The sequence below is a fragment of the Pseudophryne corroboree genome, chromosome 7, assembly GCF_028390025.1.
Source record: "Pseudophryne corroboree isolate aPseCor3 chromosome 7, aPseCor3.hap2, whole genome shotgun sequence".
Lineage (NCBI taxonomy): Eukaryota > Metazoa > Chordata > Amphibia > Anura > Myobatrachidae > Pseudophryne > Pseudophryne corroboree.
In genome coordinates, this window is record NC_086450.1 from 27,486,716 (window position 1) to 27,509,831 (window position 23,116).

A 23,116-nucleotide genomic window follows, 5' to 3' on the forward strand; every position below is an offset into this window, starting at 1 on the left:
ACATATTGTCACCAATACACATTCACACACTGTCACCAACACATATTCACACACTGACACCAACACATATTCACACACTGTCACAGATACACATTCACATCCTGTCACCGATACATAATCACACCAACACAGATACAAATTCACACACTTTCACCAACACGTATTCACACACTGTCACCAATACATAATCCCATACTGTCACCAACATGTATTCACAATCTGTCACAAACACATATTCACACATTGTCACAGATACACATTCACATACTGTCACCAACACATATTCACACATTGTCACCGATACACATTCACACACTGTCACCAATACATATTCACACACTGTCACCAACACATATTTACATATTGTCACCGATACACATTCACACACTGTCACCAACACATATTCACACACTGACACCAACACATATTCACACACTGTCACAGATACACATTCACATACTGTCACCGATACATAATCACACCAACACAGATACAAATTCACACACTGTCACCAACACATATTTACACACTGTCATAGATACACATTCACACACTGTCACCATGTATTCACACACTGTCACCAACACATATTCACACACTGCCACCAACAAATTCACACACTGTCACCGATACACATTCTTACACTGTTACCGATATATATTCACACACTGTCATCAACACATATTCACACACTGTCACCAATACATTGTCACACACTGTCACCAACACATATTCACATATTGTCACCAATACACATTCACACACTGTCACCAACACATATTCACACACTGACACCAACACATATTCACACACTGTCACAGATACACATTCACATCCTGTCACCGATACATAATCACACCAACACAGATACAAATTCACACACTTTCACCAACACGTATTCACACACTGTCACCAATACATAATCCCATACTGTCACCAACATGTATTCACAATCTGTCACAAACAGATATTCACACATTGTCACAGATACACATTCACATACTGTCACCAACACATATTCACACATTGTCACCGATACACATTCACACACTGTCACCAATACATATTCACACACTGTCACCAACACATATTTACATATTGTCACCGATACACATTCACACACTGTCACCAACACATATTCACACACTGACACCAACACATATTCACACACTGTCACAGATACACATTCACATACTGTCACCGATACATAATCACACCAACACAGATACAAATTCATACACTGTCACCAACACATATTCACACACTGTCACCAATACATAATCTCACACTGTCACCAACACATATTCACACACTGTCACCAACACATATTCACACACTGTCACCAATACATATTCACACACTGCCACCAACACATATTCACACACTGTCACCAACACATATTCACATATTGTCACCAATACACATTCACACACTGTCACCAACACATATTCACACACTGACACCAACACATATTCACACACTGTCACAGATACACATTCACATCCTGTCACCGATACATAATCACACATTGTCACCGATACACATTCACACACTGTCACCAATACATATTCACAAACTGTCACCAACACATATTCACACACTGTCACCAACACATATTCACACACTGCCTCCAGCACATATTCACACACTATCACCGATACACATTCTTACACTGTTACCGATATATATTCACACACTGTCATCAACACATATTCACACACTGTCACCAACACATATTCACATATTGTCACCAATACACATTCACACACTGTCACCAACACATATTCACACACTGACACCAACATATATTCACACACTGTCACAGATACACATTCACATCCTGTCACCGATACATAATCACACCAACACAGATACAAATTCACACACTTTCACCAACACGTATTCACACACTTTCACCAACACGTATTCACACACTGTCACCAATACATAATCCCATACTGTCACCAACATGTATTCACAATCTGTCACAAACACATATTCACACATTGTCACAGATACACATTCACATACTGTCACCAACACATATTCACACATTGTCACCGATACACATTCACACACTGTCACCAATACATATTCACACACTGTCACCAACACATATTTACATATTGTCACCGATACACATTCACACACTGTCACCAACACATATTCACACACTGACACCAACACATATTCACACACTGTCACAGATACACATTCACATACTGTCACCGATACATAATCACACCAACACAGATACAAATTCACACACTGTCACCAACACATATTTACACACTGTCATAGATACACATTCACACACTGTCACCATGTATTCACACACTGTCACCAACACATATTCACACACTGCCACCAACAAATTCACACACTGTCACCGATACACATTCTTACACTGTTACCGATATATATTCACACACTGTCATCAACACATATTCACACACTGTCACCAATACATTGTCACACACTGTCACCATGTATTCACACACTGTCACCAACACATATTCACATATTGTCACCAATACACATTCACACACTGTCACCAACCAATATTCACACACTGACACCAACACATATTCACACACTGTCACAGATACACATTCACATCCTGTCACCGATACATAATCACACCAACACAGATACAAATTCACACACTTTCACCAACACGTATTCACACACTGTCACCAATACATAATCCCATACTGTCACCAACATGTATTCACAATCTGTCACAAACACATATTCACACATTGTCACAGATACACATTCACATACTGTCACCAACACATATTCACACATTGTCACCGATACACATTCACACACTGTCACCAATACATATTCACACACTGTCACCAACACATATTTACATATTGTCACCGATACACATTCACACACTGTCACCAACACATATTCACACACTGACACCAACACATATTCACACACTGTCACAGATACACATTCACATACTGTCACCGATACATAATCACACCAACACAGATACAAATTCACACACTGTCACCAACACATATTCACACACTGTCACCAATACATAATCTCACACTGTCACCAACACATATTCACACACTGTCACCAACACATATTCACACACTGTCACCAATACATATTCACACACTGCCACCAACACATATTCACACACTGTCACCAACACACATTCACACATTGTCACAGATACACATTCACATACTGTCACCAACACATATTCACACACTGACACCAACATATATTCACACACTGTCACAGATACACATTCACATCCTGTCACCGATACATAATCACACCAACACAGATACAAATTCACACACTTTCACCAACACGTATTCACACACTTTCACCAACACGTATTCACACACTGTCACCAATACATAATCCCATACTGTCACCAACATGTATTCACAATCTGTCACAAACACATATTCACACATTGTCACAGATACACATTCACATACTGTCACCAACACATATTCACACACTGTCACCAATACATAATCACACACTGTCACCAACACACATTTACACACTGTCACCAACACATATTCACACTCTGTCACCAATACATAAATACACACTGTCACCAACACATATTCACACACTGTCACCAACACATATTCACACTGTCCCTGTACGGCACAACAGACACTCAGTGGGGCTAAATTAATAAACAAATGATAATAATAATATTTTAAAAATATGAGCATCACATATTGGGCCTGATTCCTGTTTGTAAGCAAAGCAAATTATGAAGTAACTGGGCAAAACCATACAGCACTGCTAGTCGGGCAGATGTAACATGTGCAGAGAGAGTTAGCAATATAAAGACGCTTATTTATCAGCAATTTGGCTCAATATTGTATAATACTCACGAACACGTGCAACGGATGGAAATCTGGGGGGTTGAGTAGCTGCTCTGGGGGTGTCAGTGTGAGTGTTCCCTTCTCCTGGTCTCCCTGAAAGTGGATACTCGGTCGGTGACTGGCCGCTGAACCAGGGACATCAATCTGTGAGGCCATGTCCGGCGTCAGCTCATCCTTCAGGCAACGAGAAGAGATATAAACTTAAAGTATACGTTATGAAATGTTTGATTCCCAGCAAATGTACAGATATTGCATGATTATACCCATAGGCTACTGCCCGCTGTGGGGCTAAGTGCGTATATATAACCTACAGTATGACATACATCATGAGCCGTATATCACTGTCACACATAACCTCGCTTCCGCAATCCCTGTCCCCACACCATCACATTTAGTACAGAACTCTGTATCCGGTGTAACGCCCCCATCCGTGTCGGGTGTGACGCCCCCATCCGTGTCCCCATGCAGGAAGCCGCAGAGTGCGACGGACACAGAAAATAAGTTTACATAACACATGCTCTTTTCATTAAAAACTATAATTCTATTGTATTTGTTTATTTATCCCAGTAGCAAAAACTACCCAAATAATAATAAAAATAATAATAATAATAATAATAATAATAATAATATAAAAAAATCAGGTCAATAAAGGCACTATTTATGTATTACATAGACAGAACAAACCTCTAATCAAATATGTATATATTATACCTATAACATAGTACATATTGTACAACACAGTAGGGACTTACTGTATGTGGGATTGTAATTATGGAGTAAAAAAAATCAGAAAGAACATTAAAACCATTTTCTCAGGACACAAGTAATACAGACAGTCCCGGTTTCCCCTCACTCTCAGGACACATGTAATACAGACAGTCCCGGTGTCCCCTCACTCTCAGGACACATGTAATACAGACAGTCCCGGTGTCCCCTCACTCTCAGGACACATGTAATACAGACAGTCCCAGTGTCCCCTCACTCTCAGGCCACATGTAATACAGACAGTCCAGGTGTCCTGTCACTCTCAGTAAACATGTAATACAGACAGTCCCGGTGTCCCCTCACTCTCAGGACACATGTAATACAGACAGTTCCGGTGTCTTCTCACTCTCAGGACACGTGTAATACAGACAGTCCCGGTGTCCCTCACTCTCAGGACACATGTAATACAGACAGTCCCGGTGTCCCCTCACTCTCAGGCCACATGTAATACAGACAGTCCCTGTGTCCCCTCACTCTCAGGATACATGTAATACAGACAGTCCCGGTGTCCCCTCACTCTCAGGACACATGTAATACAGGTTGAGTATCCCATATCCAAATATTCCGAAATATGGAATATTCCGAAATACGGAATTTTTCGAGTGAGAGTGAGATAGTGGAATCTTTGTTTTCTGATGGCTCAATGTACCCAAACTTTGTTTAATATACAAAGTTATTAAAAAATATTGTATTAAATTACCTTCAGGCTGTGTGTATAAGGTGCATATGAAATATAAATGATTTGTGTGAATGTACACACACTTTGTTTAATGCACAAAGTTTTTAAAAATATTGGCTAAAATTACCTTCAGGCCATGTGTAGAAGGTGTAAATGAAACATAAATACATTCTGTGCTTAGACTTAGGTCCCATCGCCATGATATCTCATTATGAGATGCAATTATTCCAAAATACGGAAAAATCCCATATCCAAAATACTTCTGGTCCCAAGCATTTTGGATAAGGGATACTCAACCTGTACAGACAGTCCCAGTGTCTCCTCACTCTCAGGACACGTAATACAGACAGCCCCGGTTTCCCCTCACTCTCAGGACACATGTAATACAGACAGTCCCGGTTTCCCCTCACTCTCAGGACACATGTAATACAGACAGTCCCGGTTTCCCCTCACTTTTAGGACACCAGTAATACAGACAGTCCCGGTGTCCCCTCACTCTCAGGACACATGTAATACAGACAGTCCCGGTGTCCCCTCACTCTCAGGACACATGTAATACAGACAGTCCCAGTGTCCCCTCACTCTCAGGACACCAGTAATACAGACAGCCGCGGTTTCCCCTCACTCTCAGGACACATGTAATACAGACAGTCCCGGTTTCCCCTCACTCTCAGGACACATGTAATACAGACAGTCCCAGTTTCCCCTCACTCTCAGGACACATGTAATACAGACAGTCCCTGTGTCCCCTCACTCTCAGGACACATGTAATACAGACAGCCCCGGTTTCCCCTCACTCTCAGGACACATGTAATACAGACAGTCCCGGTGTCCCCTCACTCTCAGGACACATGTAATACAGACAGTCCCAGTGTCCCCTCACTCTCAGGACACGTAATACAGACAGTCCCGGTGTCCCCTCACTCTCAGGACACATATAATACAGACAGTCCCGGTGTCCCCTCACTCTCAGGACACATGTAATACAGACAGTCCCGGTGTCCCCTCACTCTGAGGACGCATGTAATACAGACAGTCCCAGTGTCCCGTCACTCCCAGGACGCATGTAATACAGACAGTCCCGCTGTCCCCTCACTCTCAGGACACATGTAATACAGACAGTCCCAGTGTCCCGTCACTCCCAGGACGCATGTAATACAGACAGTCCCGCTGTCCCCTCACTCTCAGGACACATGTAATACAGACAGTCCCGGTGTCCCCTCACTCTCAGGACACATGTAATACAGACAGTCCCAGTGTCTCCTCACTCTCAGGACACATGTAATACAGACAGTCCCGCTGTCCCCTCACTCTCAGGACACATGTAATACAGACAGTCCCAGTGTCCCCTCACTCTCAGGACACATGTAATACAGACAGTCCCGGTGTCCCCTCACTCTCAGGATACATGTAATACAGACAGTCCCGGTGTCCCCTCACTCTCAGGACACATGTAATACAGACAGTCCCGGTGTCCCCTCACTCTCAGGACACAGGTAATACAGACAGTCCCGGTGTCCCCTCACTCTCAGGATACATGTAATACAGACAGTCCCGGTGTCCCCTCACTCTCAGGACACATGTAATACAGACAGTCCCGGTGTCCCCTCACTCTCAGGACACAGGTAATACAGACAGTCCCGGTGTCCCCTCACTCTCAGGATACATGTAATACAGACAGTCCCGGTGTCCCCTCACTCTCAGGACACATGTAATACAGACAGTCCCGGTGTCCCCTCACTCTCAGGATACATGTAATACAGACAGTCCCGGTGTCCCCTCACTCTCAGGACACAGGTAATACAGACAGTCCCGGTGTCCCCTCTGTCAAAGTCGAAAAATATCATGATGCATATGCCTTGTACTAACCCCATGCACATGCCCGATGCGCGCGCACTCGCTCTGTCGTGTGTGCGCATATTCGCACTTTGCGTAATGGAGCTTCTACGGCCGTGCGCCTTGGCGCGTGGTATGCGCATTTACGGTAGGGTTTGTGAGCGTGTAGCGGGCGACTCGATCGTAGCATATTTAACCCATATAGTGTGTTTTGTAGTAAATATTCCCCTAGACAATGTCAGCAAGTATGTTTAGTTTAAACGGCTCCTGGACAGAGAGATTCCTCTTTGCATGATCGGAAGGGCCAGATAAAGGTTGAAAGGTGGTGTCTAGTATCCAGCTGTAGGGTATTTTAAGGGTAACATTTCGGTGTTGGTTAGGAAAGGATCGCTCGCTCCTGCGTATAGTTATGTACAAAAGTAGTTTATGAACCTTCACTGTATTTGCTGTTTATTACACATGCGGCTGGAATCCTGAGGATACCTCCCACCAGAGCAGTTGGGAAAAGACACAGCCCACCTGTTCAAATCCACCTATGACCTTTGCTATAATGTGGAGACACATTCCTGTGTCCAATGAACAATGAGATTATAGGGACCATTGTATTGTGAATGTATGTTGTGTATATAAAGACCACCATTGCCTGGCCAGACACTCACTCTCTCTGAAGGCTTTCTCTCTGAATGCTGAGGGCTGGATCCAGGACGCGCTTGCGAATCATCCCCACGTATGTATATTTCTCTGTAGCCATTTTGTTTTCCATTCTGTTCGCCATTCGTTTCAATTTGTTCACTCTTGTTTGTTATTGTTCATATTATTCTCTGTTATTGTGTTAGATTTTGATGTTAGTTTGTAGTGTATAACTTGTATTGTGTTTTTCCCCTTTTCTCTAAACAATCCACGGCAGTGTTAGAACTGCTGCGGTTTTAAATCCAAACTAGGTCTTGTGTTTTCACTGTTTACTGCAAAGGGCTTTTCTTAGCGTCTCAATCGCTCAAACAGCATACACATAGTTAAGGTTTTTAAGCGTTACATCATTATAGTATTTGACTACTAAGGTTTAGAGTATAAGTATATTCTCACTGTGTTTTATTAGCAAGGTTTAAAGGTTATCCACTGTGTGTGCGCCCGCTGTGTGTAATCCGTACCCTCAGCGCAGCGTGTGTATGCCAAGTGCGTACCACGTGCGGGACTCTGTACGCAAATAGCGTACAAAGTGCGTAGCACGTGCACGTGGTCTAGCGGCCATAACGGCTCAACGGTATTAGTATATAGCTTTATGTTTAATGGTAATAATTGACATTATCAATTGGGGAGCTCGTCCGGTTCTCCTCATATCCGCAGCCTAGCAGGACAAGGCAGACTTTTATCTATCAGCAAAGGCCGGGAAGGTAGTATTCCCTGTTAGCCGTTTTGTGGTCGGGGATATATTGGTGCTGATTAGATAAGCGTCTGCTCTGCAAGGTTTGTAGGGATGCTGGTGGGATCCGGAAGGTAAGAACGTAAAGCTATTTTTAAAGTCTGTGAATTTCTGAATACAAGCATACACCTGTATTCTGCATATCTGATTATATTGTTGCAAAACAAGGTTCAAATGAGTCATATTGTGTTTGATTCAGATTGGATTGCTTATCTGTTTAAGTAGGTGTAAAAGTATATTTAAAAGTTGCTGCAAAAGCCTTGATATAGTGTTGTTGTTTTTTTTTTAACTCAGGCCTAAAATAACTTCAGGGGCTTGCATGGTGATTTTTTTTGTGACAAAGGAAGCCGCATGGTCTGTCCTCCATTTTGTGTAACCCTCATGGATGTGGAAGGGGGAGGAGCAGCGGCCATTTTGGGAAGGTCATTTATTTATTTTTTCTAAATGGCTGATTTTCAATCTGCTCAGGAATAATCAGCCGTCCTTGGTCAAAAAGAAATCACCATTTATGAGTTACCAATGCATTTATTTAACCCATGCCATAGTCAATTACAAATAGATTCAGATGGGGCTTAATAAAAGTTAATAGTAAGATGAATATTTGATGTAAGAACCACATACAGATAAACAAAGTTTTTTTTTCTCTTTACCTCTAGGATTCAGTTAAACTCTGCTTGTTGTAAAATAGCCATTGAAATGCAAATTAACCTGTGTGGCTGCTTTTTCCTGGCAGTGAAAAAAACACCTTCACAGACAGTCAAAAGCACATTCATATGCAAATTAGAAGCACTAAATGAGTAAATGAGTCTCAGGAGACCAGTGAATGGTACATAGATATAATATTATAATTATGTGTGTGTGTTTATATCAATGTATGTTCTGCAAGATAGCTATCCAATATGAATCATACTATTGGAAGCATTGATTACTAGATTCATTTAGAATTGTATTTTGTGTATTCTGCATATCTACTCGCTTGTTGCCATTAGCATTGATTATTAGATACATTTTGACCCGTGCTGAGAAATTTGTTGCTATTTAGTTAAAAATATAAAGTACTATTTAAGGGAGTACATGTAAAACACACACGCAGCCTGGCCCAGTTATAAAGGTTTATACAGGAGATACTGTGTGGTGTGGGTAAGCGATTATAGTTGAATATCGTTTACATTTATAGAAGCGTGTTATTTGTATTGCGGCGGACGCATCCGGCCTGTGTACACGTGTCTCGGGCAACGTGCGAGATTGCGTATGCAACGCAAAGGCCTACACACGTGGCGTATATTACGCAACGTGCGTACAGATACGCCCACTAAATACAAATCACACGATAGCATTGTTTTACTTTAGGCGAGACGGTAGCCACGCGATAATAGCACAAATTGATCAGTATCCAATATTTAGTTTAAAAACACCTTTTTTTCTGTATTACCTCTGGGGAAAGCTATCAGTTAACAAGAAATGATTTTTCTGATCAGAAAACTATAGAATGATAGTGTGGGCTGAAAAAGGTATGAGTGTATTGAATCCCGCTTGGTGGTCTTGGTGAAGCTTGGTGATCTTGGTGAAGCACGGTCTAGGTGAAAACGTGCGAGCACGGTTTTGGTGAACACGTGCGACGGAGTGTGATAAAGTTTTCGTGGTATTACGCTCCGGCTGTTGTGGAGCACAGACGGAAGAGACTCCAATGATCCTACCATTTATAGATAACAAGTGTCTATAAGTGGTACGATTGGACCGCACGGTTGTATGTGTAAACAATTAACGCAACATGATATGAGGTTGCATATTCGTGCGTAAATCTTATCCTCATACGCGTTGTAGTGAGCACATGCAATCGTGATTTGTGTAAAATAGAGGTAGGGCCTGCAACGGCTACACGAGTCTGCTAAAAGGCGGACCGGGGATACCCGGAGCAGAAGAAGTTCAGTGGAAGAGCTTGAAGGATTTCCACCGTAGACTTCTGTGTTTGGTGCATTTTAGGAAGTTTCTCTGTGTTAAAAAGGTCCACAATGGAAGCCAAGTGCACAACACAGGGACGTTTAGCAGTCAGGGTTCAGACTGCAGAGATTTGCAGACCCGGGGGTCTGCTCGGTTAGTAATGTGGGGGAAGTATGGTCCCCACACTGAGACCTTTTGTGATGAATGGACACGAATGACTGTGGGGGATAAAGCACCATTTCCTGGGATAGGTAGTTTTGACTCAGAGGTATTACATAATCTAAGGCTTAGGCTCTGTCTCATAAAATCCCCAAAACAAAGGGTCAGACACACAAACTGTTTACATTTATGGCAACGAGAGAGTGATATACAGAGGGAATTAGCTTACACAGCTGGTTCCAACACTAGCAGGAAACTGATGGCAACTGGAGAAACAATGGCTACAGAGAATGGCATACTGGGATATGATGATAATAGTGCACTTAATAAATGTAGTAATAACAATAAGAGTAAACGTAATAAATGTGTTAATGACGATAGGAGTAAAACTGATAAATGTACAAATTCTAACCCGTGCAAGTTGCACCCCATGTTAAACTTCCCTCAGGATTACAAGCAAGAAAGTGAGCCCAGCACGATGTCGGCACTTTCTCCAGCAGCCACCATACAAGACACCCAGGTGGGCACGGCCCAATCGGTAAAGGCAGTAGTAAAGCCCCCTAACGGAGGGTCAGGTGAGGTCGTGTCCACAGGTAAGTACGGTAATGTATATTATGCACAGACAATTGCACCTCACATTGTAGAGTCAACACAAGATGATGTAGTTGAACTTGATCCTGTCAGGGTGATTACAGTCCCAAATGGAAAGACTGACGCTCTGGGAGTCACTCCCGTCAGGAACATTGCAATGTATTGCCCCTGGTCCCGGACAGAATTAAGGACAATTATGTCTGAATTTCCTGATCCCAGGAGAGATCTAGTTGCATGTCAAAGGTTTATTAAAGAAGTAGGAAACGCCGCCGAACCCCATAATATAGATTGGCGGACATTGCTGAGGGTATGTCTACCCTCCAATATTGACCCTGCAAAATTCATCACTGATTGTAAGTTAGACGCAGAAGTACCTCTCACCGAGGAATACAATCAGGACAATGTAAAACGGATCAATCTGCAGTTAGGAATATATTTCCCAACTGTTGTCAAGTGGAGCAGAATTTTCTCCATTAGACAAAAAGAAGGTGAAACTGCTTCTGATTATTTCAATCGAGCACTGCAGGTAATGGCTAGATCTACTGGGATCGCGGACATTGAGGAAAGTGTACATCATAGAGAGGTAGTGGTGTCCGTATTAATGGAAGGTTTAAAAGAAGTGTTGAGAACAAGGGTACAGACCACTCAACCTAACTGGAGAGGTATCTCGGTGGCTGCATTAAGAAAGTCCGCTGTTAAGCACGATCGGAACATCAGTAAACACAGGGAGTCACAGGGGGGTAAGCTGATGACAAGAAGTATAAAAGCCCTGACAACGAAGCCACATCAGCCTAAACCCCAGACCCCTGTTGGTAAGTCGGATGTGGTAAGATGTTATAACTGCCAGAGGGAAGGACATTATGCACGGAGTTGCAGATTTAGAGACCCACATAAGGTATATCGACCTCCTAGACAAGAACACGAGCAAAGTTATGACACACGTAATTGTAATCAGGGATCATATAGGAAAAATTTTGGGCTGCACCTATAGTCTGCAGCCAGTGAAGTTGATTGTTAGCCTTGATAGTAAGCCTGAGGTTACAGTCGGTGTAATTGGTAGGTCATTCCTTGTAGACACAAGGGCGGCCAGGTAAACCCTGTGATTCATCTTTAAATGTTTCCTCTTCATCTCTGACGTTCACCAGCAGAACTACAGCTCAAACGTCACATGTCTACTTGGTCTTTTCAGAGGTCTGCCCAACCCCAGTATATCTTACCAGCATCATTGTGCCTGGCCACGCACAGAGGGTGGAAATACTGGTGGGGGAGACTGTGCAGAGATACCGATAGACATGTTGGTGTGACAGCCTGATGGTGAACGGAAATCTGACAATTTTTATCTTTTTCTATTATTCTTTCTCTTTTTGTTCTTTCATGTTTTACGGATGGTATGTCACACAACAGTTAAACAAATGGTAATGCAAGATTTATGCTCCTTACAGAAAGATCGCTGATTCAGAAAGAATATCGTATCACTGAAGTGTTCGTTTTTGGGAAGAATGAGAGGCAGCACTGTTGAGACGGCATCTGAGCAAGAAGAACAACAAGACTAGAGACGAATTATCGTAACAATTTTCTTTCCCTCCTAATTATTTTCTTTCCCCCATTACAACTCTTTCTTTCTCCTCCTGCAAGATGGACTTGCCCCAAGAGACTGCATTCCGTGTTTTCCTGTTGACCCTGTTGTTGACCAGAGCAGTCTATTTCGGTGAGAGTACGAGAGAGGTCGAGAAAGGATCTGGAATGGGTTCTGGTGACAAGGATGGATTCGTAGAATTCCGAGAGCAACACAATCACAGAGCAAAGGCGAGTATCAGAAAACGATCTGGTAGCCATGACACTAAGAGACATTGTGAAGGATTGTTAGCTGAAGAGAAATGTATCTGTAGGAATTGTGAAAACATAGTTGAGGACGGGTGCATCCAGAGATGTCAGTCCAGCATTAATATCAACATGGACCGTCATCCATTGAGTAACTATCACTCATTAGTGGGTAAGGTTTTAAACCAAACGGAATGCTGGGTGTGCTCACAAGTACCTCAAGGTCATAGAAAGTCAGGACTAGTGCCATACGCTTTAACGATAGATGAGGTACTTTAATTAAGGGGTGGGAGACCGGTGGACAAGAAATTTAATATTTCTAGGCCTCCTAGTTTGAAGCTCCACCAATATCATGTGGATAGGTCCTTAATATGTTTTAACATTTCCAATCCCCGAAAGCCGGGAAATTGGGAAGTGACATGGAACAACCAAACCATGACATTCTCACACAGAGCCGAAAGAATGCCCATAGACTCAGAGCTTATACGCCAAATAGCCAACGGTGGGAGATATTTTCAGTATAGGTACACTCTAGGAAGTAGGACCATGCGAGTTGGAGAAGTATCACCAGGATACTGTGCGCATATCATACAGCCTGATACGTGTACTAGACAAATGAGAGAGTTAGGTATATGATTTTGCACCTGGAAGGTTTGTAATATGGTGATGTCATATTCTGTCCCATATGTCCTCCCCGATGATGCATATTTCATATGTGGGAGGAAGGCGTATAAGTGGCTTGCCCCAAACTCAGAGGGATTGTGTTACATTGGAAGAGTGTTGCCAGAAGTAATGACCATTACCCATGAGAAAATGAAAGACGTTCACCGCAATGCTCAAGCTCCTTACACTCACACCCATTAGGAACACATTGTAAAGAGACACCTTATAGATAGGACAGAGCACGCAGCCTCTGATTTGATCCACGAATCCACCGGGATTCAACTCCTACTCGCGCTAGATATCACCCGTACCGCCAGAGGAGTTATAAATTTTAGGTATATAACTGCGCTAGCGAACCTGATAGACAATATCACCGAGATGTATGATGACACCTTCAGGTATACTGGGAGAGAAGTGCAAGCTTACAAAACGGAACTGATCCAGCACAGGATGGTTCTCAATTACATCACAGCGGTGACAGGCGGGTATTGTGTCACCCTAGCAACTCAGTATGGTGTAAAGTGCTGTACGTATATCACAAACAGCACTGATGACCCAACCGAGGTCATAGATCAAAAGATGGACGATATCTTGCAATTGAAGTGGGAGTTCCGAAGGAGGCACAACCTTACCCTTACTTCTGTGAGTAATGAACTGACCGGCTGGGTATCATGGTTGAACCCACGCAATTGGTTCTCAGGTTTAGGAGAATGGGCCCAAAATGTTATCGTTAATGTAGGGAAATTCCTCTTGTGTATCCTAGGAGTTGTCATAATGATTGGTTTGATATTTAGATGTGTTCGGATTTTAATGAATTGCAAGCGTAGTACCAAATTGATGAGTTTGAGGAGCAAGGGCATTGTAACAACAACTGGTTTCATTTATGACCCATCAATCGAGACAATGCTGTGATAAGATGTGATTCCACGGTCCGTTTCTTTCACCCGTTTCTCCTTTGTTTTTCTCCAAGGTAAAAAGACATCCACTCGGAAGAAGATTTTGATGACCTTTTATACAGACCATTGATGAACTTTTTCACAGACATTTGAACTTTCTATGGACACTTGAAAAACTTTGCTTGCCACTTACAGCAAAGATACAGCAACCCGGACAAGACACCAACAAGACATCCAAGGACAATCACATACGTTATCATAAGAATGCATTTATAACGCAAGTTTCTTATCTTCATCTCTACGATCTTCAGGTAGTGACACACATAGTCGACAGGTAATATAGGCACATATAGTAGCACTCACATATTTTCCCCCATCATGTATCATCAACTAATGTGCACCCCATTTGTTGGAACTAAAAGCCGAAAAGAGCTCGGTAGAGTTTGTTAGCCCACTTACAGACCCTTAATACGGGATAAGAAGGATTCAATGTATACTTCGCAATACCTCGAAGCTTATTTAGAACATGTACGGCACGATGATACATGGACCCTCAGACATGAATTTCATACATACATGCTTTTACTATCCCACTAGGTCATACATTTCCCACCTTCTCCTCTCCTCCCTACACCCAATCATATATAGGTATTTCACGGTATTATATATTTTTCTGCTTAGTTATTTAGATAAGTGGCAGTTATTGTTGACTGCCAAAGGGTGGACTGTCAAAGTCGAAAAATATCATGATGCATATGCCTTGTACTAACCCCATGCACATGCCCGATGCGCGCGCACTCGCTCTGTCGTGTGTGCGCATATTCGCACTTTGCGTAATGGAGCTTCTACGGCCGTGTGCCTTGGCGCGTGGTATGCGCATTTACGGTAGGGTTTGTGAGCGTGTAGCGGGCGACTCGATCGTAGCATATTTAACCCATATAGTGTGTTTTGTAGTAAATATTCCCCTAGACAATGTCAGCAAGTATGTTTAGTTTAAACGGTTCCTGGACAGAGAGATTCCTCTTTGCATGATAGGAAGGGTCAGATAAAGGTTGAAAGGTGGTGTCTAGTATCCAGCTGTAAGGTATTTTAAGGGTAACATTTCGGTGTTGGTTAGGAAAGGATCGCTCGCTCCTGCATATAGTTATGTAAAAAAGTAGTTTATGAACCTTGACTGTATTGCTGTTTATTACACATGCGGCTGGAATCCTGAGGATACCTCCCACCAGAGCAGTTGGGGAAAGACACAGCCCACCTGTTCAAATCCACCTATGACCTTTGCTATAATGTGGAGACACATTCCTGTGTCCAATGAACAATGAGATTATAGAGACCATTGTATTGTGAATGTATGTTGTGTATATAAAGACCACCATTGCCTGGCCAGACACTCACTCTCTCTGAAGGCTTTCTCTCTGAATGCTGAGGGCTGGATCCAGGACGCGCTTGCGAATCATCCCCACGTATGTATATTTCTCTGTAGCCATTCTGTTCGCCATTCGTTTCAATTTGTTCACTCTTGTTTGTTATTGCAATACAATTATATAAACACACAGGCACCCAGGACCAACCTTATTTATAGGCCCACCCGCGTCTGTGTGTGGATATAGATTCAGGCGCAGATATAAATTTAAATGTAATATCCTATAAACTTTTGCTATTCACCACATCTTAAAATCTAAATGCAGCTCCCACTCAGTATTCTGAAGTGTATACTAAATTCTAAACAAAAAAGAGAATCACTTATGTGAGAGAGCGCAAAAATAAGATTTTACTCACCGGTAAATCTATTTCTCGTAGTCCGTAGTGGATGCTGGGAACTCCGTAAGGACCATGGGGAATAGCGGCTCCGCAGGAGACTGGGCACAATTAAAGAAAGCTTTAGGTCACCTGGTGTGCACTGGCTCCTCCCACTATGACCCTCCTCCAAGCCTCAGTTAGGACATTGTGCCCGGACGAGCTGACATAATAAGGAAGGATTTTGAATCCCGGGTAAGACTCTTACCAGCCACACCAATCACACTGTACAACTCGTGATACAATACCCAGTTTAACAGTATGAAAACAACTGAGCCTCTCAACAGATGGCTCAACAATAACCCTTTAGTTAACAGTAACTATGTACAAGTATTGCAAACAATCCGCACTTGGGACGGGCGCCCAGCATCCACTACGGACTACGAGAAATAGATTTACCGGTGAGTAAAATCTTATTTTCTCTGACGTCCTAGTGGATGCTGGGAACTCCGTAAGGACCATGGGGATTATACCAAAGCTCCCAAACGGGCGGGAGAGTGCGGATGACTCTGCAGCACCGAATGAGAGAACTCCAGGTCCTCCTCAGCCAGGGTATCAAATTTGTAGAATTTTGCAAACGTGTTTGCCCCTGACCAAGTAGCAGCTTGGCAAAGTTGTAAAGCCGAGACCCCTCGGGCAGCCGCCCAAGATGAGCCCACCTTCCTTGTGGAATGGGCTTTTACTGATTTAGGATGCGGCAGTCCAGCCGCAGAATGCGCCTGCTGAATTGTGCTACAAATCCAGCGAGCAATAGTCTGCTTAGAAGCAGGAGCACCCAGCTTGTTGGGTGCATACAGGATAAATAGCGAGTCAGTTTTCCTGACTCCAGCCGTCCTGGAAACATAAATTTTCAAGGCCCTGACTACGTCCAGTAACTTGGAGTCCTCCAAGTCCCTAGTAGCCGCAGGCACCACGATAGGTTGGTTCAAGTGAAAAGCTGATACCACCTTAGGAAGAAACTGGGGACGAGTCCTCAATTCTGCCCTATCCATATGGAAAATCAGATAAGGGCTTTTACATGACAAAGCCGCCAATTCTGACACACGCCTGGCCGAAGCCAAGGCCAATAACATGACCACTTTCCACGTGAGATATTTTAGATCCACGGTCTTAAGTGGCTCAAACCAATGTGATTTTAAGAAACTCAACACCACGTTGAGATCCCAAGGTGCCACTGGAGGCACAAACGGGGGCTGAATATGCAGCACTCCCTTCACAAACGTCTGAACTTCAGGCAATGAAGCCAGTTCTTTCTGGAAAAAAATCGACAGAGCCGAGATCTGTACCTTAATGGAGCCTAATTTCAGGCCCATAGTCACTCCTGTTTGTAGGAAATGCAGAAATCGACCTAGTTGAAATTCCTCTGTTGGGGCCTTTTCGGCCTCACACCAAGCAACATATTTCCGCCATATGCGGTGATAATGCTTTGCAGTTACATCTTTCCTGGCTTTAATCAGCGTAGGAATGACTTCCTCCGGAATGCCCTTTTCCTTCAGGATCCGGCGTTCAACCGCCATGCCGTCAAACGCAGCCGCGGTAAGTCTTGGAACAGACAGGGCCCCTGCTGCAGCAGGTACTGTCTGAGCGGCAGAGGCCATGGGTCCTCTGAGATCATCTCTTGGAGTTCCGGGTACCACGCTCGCCTTGGCCAGTCTGGAACCACGAGTATTGTTCTTACTCCTCGTTTTCTTATTATTCTCAGTACTCTTGGTATGAGAGGCAGAGGAGGGAACACATAAACTGACTGGTACACCCACGGTGTCACCAGAGCGTCCACAGCTATCGCCTGAGGGTCCCTTGACCTGGCGCAATATCTCTCTAGTTTTTTGTTTAGGCGGGACGCCATCATGTCCACTTGTGGACGTTCCCATCGATTTACAATCAGCGTGAAGACTTCTGGATGAAGTCCCCACTCTCCCGGGTGGAGGTCGTGCCTGCTGAGAAAGTCTGCTTCCCAGTTGTCCACTCCCGGAATGAACACTGCTGACAGTGCTAGTACGTGATTTTCCGCCCATCGGAGAATCCTTGTGGCTTCTGCCATTGCCATCCTGCTTCTCGTGCCGCCCTGTCGATTTACATGGGCGACTGCCGTGATGTTGTCTGACTGGATCAGTACCGGCTGGTTTTGAAGCAGAGGCCTTGCCTGACTTAGGGCGTTGTAAATGGCCCTTAGTTCCAGAATATTTATGTGTAGGGAAGTCTCCTGACTCGACCATAGTCCTTGGAAGTTTCTTCCCTGTGTGACTGCCCCCCAGCCCCGAAGGCTGGCATCCGTGGTCACCAGGACCCAGTCCTGTATGCCGAATCTGCGGCCCTCTAGAAGATGGGCCCTCTGCAGCCACCACAGCAGAGACACCCTGGTTCTTGGAGACAGGGTTATCAGGCGATGCATCTGAAGATGCGATCCGGACCACTGGTCCAACAGGTCCCACTGAAAGATTCTGGCATGGAACCTGCCGAAAGGAATTGCTTCGTAAGAAGCCACCATCTTTCCCAGGACCCGCGTGCAGTGATGCACCGATACCTGTTTCGGTTTCGGGAGGTCTCTGACTAGAGATGACAGCTCCTTGGCTTTCTCCTCCGGGAGAAACACTTTTTTCTGGACTGTGTCCAGGATCATACCCAGGAACAGTAGACGTGTCGTCGGAACCAGCTGTGATTTTGGAATATTCAGAATCCAACCGTGCTGGTGTAGCACCTCCTGAGATAGTGCTACTCCCACCAACAACTGCTCCTTGGACCTCGCCTTTATTAGGAGATCGTCCAAGTACGGGATAATTAAAACTCCCTTTCTTCGAAGGAGTATCATCATTTCCGCCATTACTTTGGTAAACACCCTCGGTGCCGTGGAAAGTCCGAACGGCAGCGTCTGGAATTGGTAATGGCAATCCTGTACCACAAATCTGAGGTACTCCTGGTGAGGATAGTAAATGGGGACATGCAGGTAAGCATCCTTGATGTCCAGGGATACCATGTAATCCCCCTCGTCCAGGCTTGCAATAACCGCCCTGAGCGATTCCATCTTGAACTTGAATTTTTTTATGTATGTGTTCAAGGATTTCAAATTTAAAATGGGTCTCACCGAACCGTCCGGTTTCGGTACCACAAACAGTGTGGAATAGTAACCCCGTCCTTGTTGAAGTAGGGGCACCTTGACTATCACCTGCTGGGAATACAGCTTGTGAATTGCCTCTAGCACAGCCTCCCTGCCTGAGGGAGTTGTCGGTAAGGCAGATTTTAGGAACCGGTGGGGTGGAGACGCCTCGAATTCCAGTTTGTACCCTTGAGATACTATTTGCAGGATCCAGGGATCCACCTGTGAGCGAGCCCACTGATCGCTGACATTTTTGAGGCGGCCCCCCACCGTACCTGGCTCCGTCTGTGGAGCCCCACCGTCATGCGGCGGACTTGGAAGAAGCGGGGGAGGACTTTTGCTCCTGGGAACCTGCTGTTTGTTGCAGCCTTTTTCCCCTACCTCTGCCTCTGGACAGAAAGGACCCGCCTTTTCCACGCCTGTTTTTCTGAGTCCGAAAGGACTGTACTTGATAAAACGGCGCCTTTTTAGGCTGTGAGGGAACATGGGGTAAAAATGCTGACTTCCCAGCAGTTGCTGTGGAAACTAGGTCCGAGAGACCATCCCCGAATAACTCCTCACCCTTATAAGGCAAAACTTCCATGTGCCTTTTTGAATCTGCATCCCCTGTCCACTGGCGAGTCCATAAGCCTCTCCTAGCAGAAATGGACAGTGCACTTATTTTAGATGCCAGCCGGCAGATCTCCCTCTGTGCATCTCTCATGTATAAGACTGAGTCTTTAATATGCTCTATGGTTAGCAGAATAGTGTCCCTGTCTAGGGTGTCAATATTTTCTGACAGGGAATCTGACCACGCAGCGGCAGCACTGCACATCCACGCTGACGCAATAGCAGGTCTAAGTATAATGCCTGAGTGTGTATATACAGACTTCAGGATAGCCTCCTGCTTTCTATCAGCAGGCTCCTTGAGGGCAGCCGTATCCGGAGACGGTAGTGCCACCTTTTTAGACAAACGTGTGAGCGCTTTATCCACCCTAGGTGGTGTTTCCCAACATGACCTATCCTCTGGCGGGAAAGGGAACGCCATAAGTAACTTCTTAGAGATTACCAATCTTTTATCAGGGAAAGCCCACGCTTCTTCACACACTTCATTTAATTCTTCTGATGGGGGAAAGACTACGGGTAGTTTTTTCTCCCCAAACATAATACCCTTTTTAGTGGTACCTGGGTTTATATCAGAAATGTGTAACACCTCTTTCATTGCTTCAATCATGCAACAAATGGCCTTAGTGGACATTAGACTAGACTCATCGTCATCGACACTGGTGTCAGTATCCGTGTCGACATCCGCGTCTGCCATCTGAGGTAGCGGGCGTTTTAGAGCCCCCGATGGCCTTTGAGACGCCTGGACAGGCACGAGCTGAGAAGCCGGCTGTCCCGCATTTGGCATGTCGTCAAATTTTTTGTGTAAGGAGTCGACGCGTGCACGCAATTCCTTCCATAAGTCCATCCACTCAGGTGTCTGCCCCGCAGGGGGTGACATCCCTTCTATATGCAACTGCTCCGCCTCCACCTCATTATCCTCATCAAACATGTCGACACAGCCGTACCGACACACCGCATACACACAGGGAATGCTCTAACAGAGGACAGGACCCACAAAAGCCCTTTGGGGAGACAGAGTGAGAGTATGCCAGCACACACCAGAGCGCTATATAATGCAGGGACTAACTAAATTATGTCCCCTATAGCTGCTGTTATATATACTGCGCCTAAATTTAGTGCCCCCCCTCTCTTTTTTTACCCTTTTCTGTAGTGTAGACTGCAGGGGAGAGCCAACGAGCTTCCTTCCAGCGGAGCTGTGAGGGAGAAATGGCGCCAGTGTGCTGAAGGAGATAGCTCCGCCCCTTTTTCGCGGACTATTCTCCCGCTTTTTTCTGGATTCTGGCAGGGGTAATTATCACATATATAGCCTCTGGGGCTATATATTGTGGTATTTTTGCCAGCCAAGGTCTTTTTATTGCTGCTCAGGGCGCCCCCCCCTAGCGCCCTGCACCCTCAGTGACCGGAGTGTGAAGTGTGTATGAGGAGCAATGGCGCACAGCTGCAGTGCTGTGCGCTACCTTGGTGAAGACTGATGTCTTCTGCCGCCGATTTTCCGGACCTCTTCTTGCTTCTGGCTCTGTAAGGGGGACGGCGGCGCGACTCCGGGACCGAACACCAAGGCCAGTTCCATGCGGTCGGTCCCTCTGGAGCTAATGGTGTCCAGTAGCCTAAGAAGCCCAAGCTAGCTGCAAGCAGGTAGGTTCGCTTCTTCTCCCCTTAGTCCCTCGCTGCAGTGAGCCTGTTGCCAGCAGGTCTCACTGTAAAATAAAAAACCTAAATATATACTTTCTTTCTAGAAGCTCAGGAGAGCCCCTAGTGTGCATCCAACCTCGGCCGGGCACAAAATCTAACTGAGGCGAGGAGGAGGGTCATAGTGGGAGGAGCCAGTGCACACCAGGTGACCTAAAGCTTTCTTTAATTGTGCCCAGTCTCCTGCGGAGCCGCTATTCCCCATGGTCCTTACGGAGTTCCCAGCATCCACTAGGACGTCAGAGAAAAGATTTTAAACATTTTTATTTCATATTAAAAACTATAAAATATTATTATACCATGAACATATGCATAATATCGCTATGGGCTTTTGAAACATATAATTATTATTGCTGCACAATGAAGACTAACATAAATGGAAGCCCAAGTCAGTCCACAGTGGAATGTTTACCACCAGCTGCCACTAATTTGCAGAAGTATCCTCACAATTCCTTTTATTTCCAATTTGTGGCTAGAATACAACTCAATGTCCCGCATCAACAGATTCTAGATACTAGATTCTTTATCCACAGGATTGATATATGGATATTGCTTGCTCAAGCAATATCCATATATCAATCCTGTGGATAAAGAATCTAGAATCTGTTGATGCGGGACATTGAGTTGTATTCTAGCCACAAATTGGAAATAAAAGGAATTGTGAGGATACTTCTGCAAATTAGTGGCAGCTGGTGGTAAACATTCCACTGTGGACTGACTTGGGCTTCCATCTATGTTAGTCTTCATTGTGCAGCAATAATAATTATATGTTTCAAAAGCCCATAGCGATATTATGCATATGTTCATGGTATAATAATATTTTATAGTTTTTAATATGAAATAAAAATGTTTAAAATCTTTTTGCGCTCTCTCACATAAGTGATTCTCTTTTTTGTTTGTTATTGTTCATAATATTCTCTGTTATTGTGTTAGATTTTGATGTTAGTTTGTAGTGTATAATAAGAATTTACTTACCGATAATTCTATTTCTCGTAGTCCGTAGTGGATGCTGGGGACTCCGTAAGGACCATGGGGAATAGCGGCTCCGCAGGAGACTGGGCACATCTAAAGAAAGCTTTAGGATTATCTGGTGTGCACTGGCTCCTCCCCCCATGACCCTCCTCCAAGCCTCAGTTAGGATACTGTGCCCGGACGAGCGTACACAATAAGGAAGGATCTTGAATCCCGGGTAAGACTCATACCAGCCACACCAATCACACCGTACAACTTGTGATCTGAACCCAGTTAACAGCATGATAACATAGGAGCCTCTAG

General features: G+C 44.3%; 1 protein-coding gene across 2 annotated transcripts in view; it reads right to left on the minus strand.

Moving 5' to 3' along the window:
* The window catches only part of CFAP221 (cilia and flagella associated protein 221), a 202,711-nt gene that overhangs the window by 27,351 nt on the left and 152,244 nt on the right, over positions 1 to 23,116 (minus strand). For both annotated transcript variants that reach the window (XM_063932818.1, XM_063932817.1), the window contains exon 19: positions 3,894 to 4,058. In XM_063932818.1, coding sequence (XP_063788888.1) covers positions 3,894 to 4,058 — 165 coding nt within the window. The remainder of the gene's footprint in view (positions 1 to 3,893; positions 4,059 to 23,116) is intronic.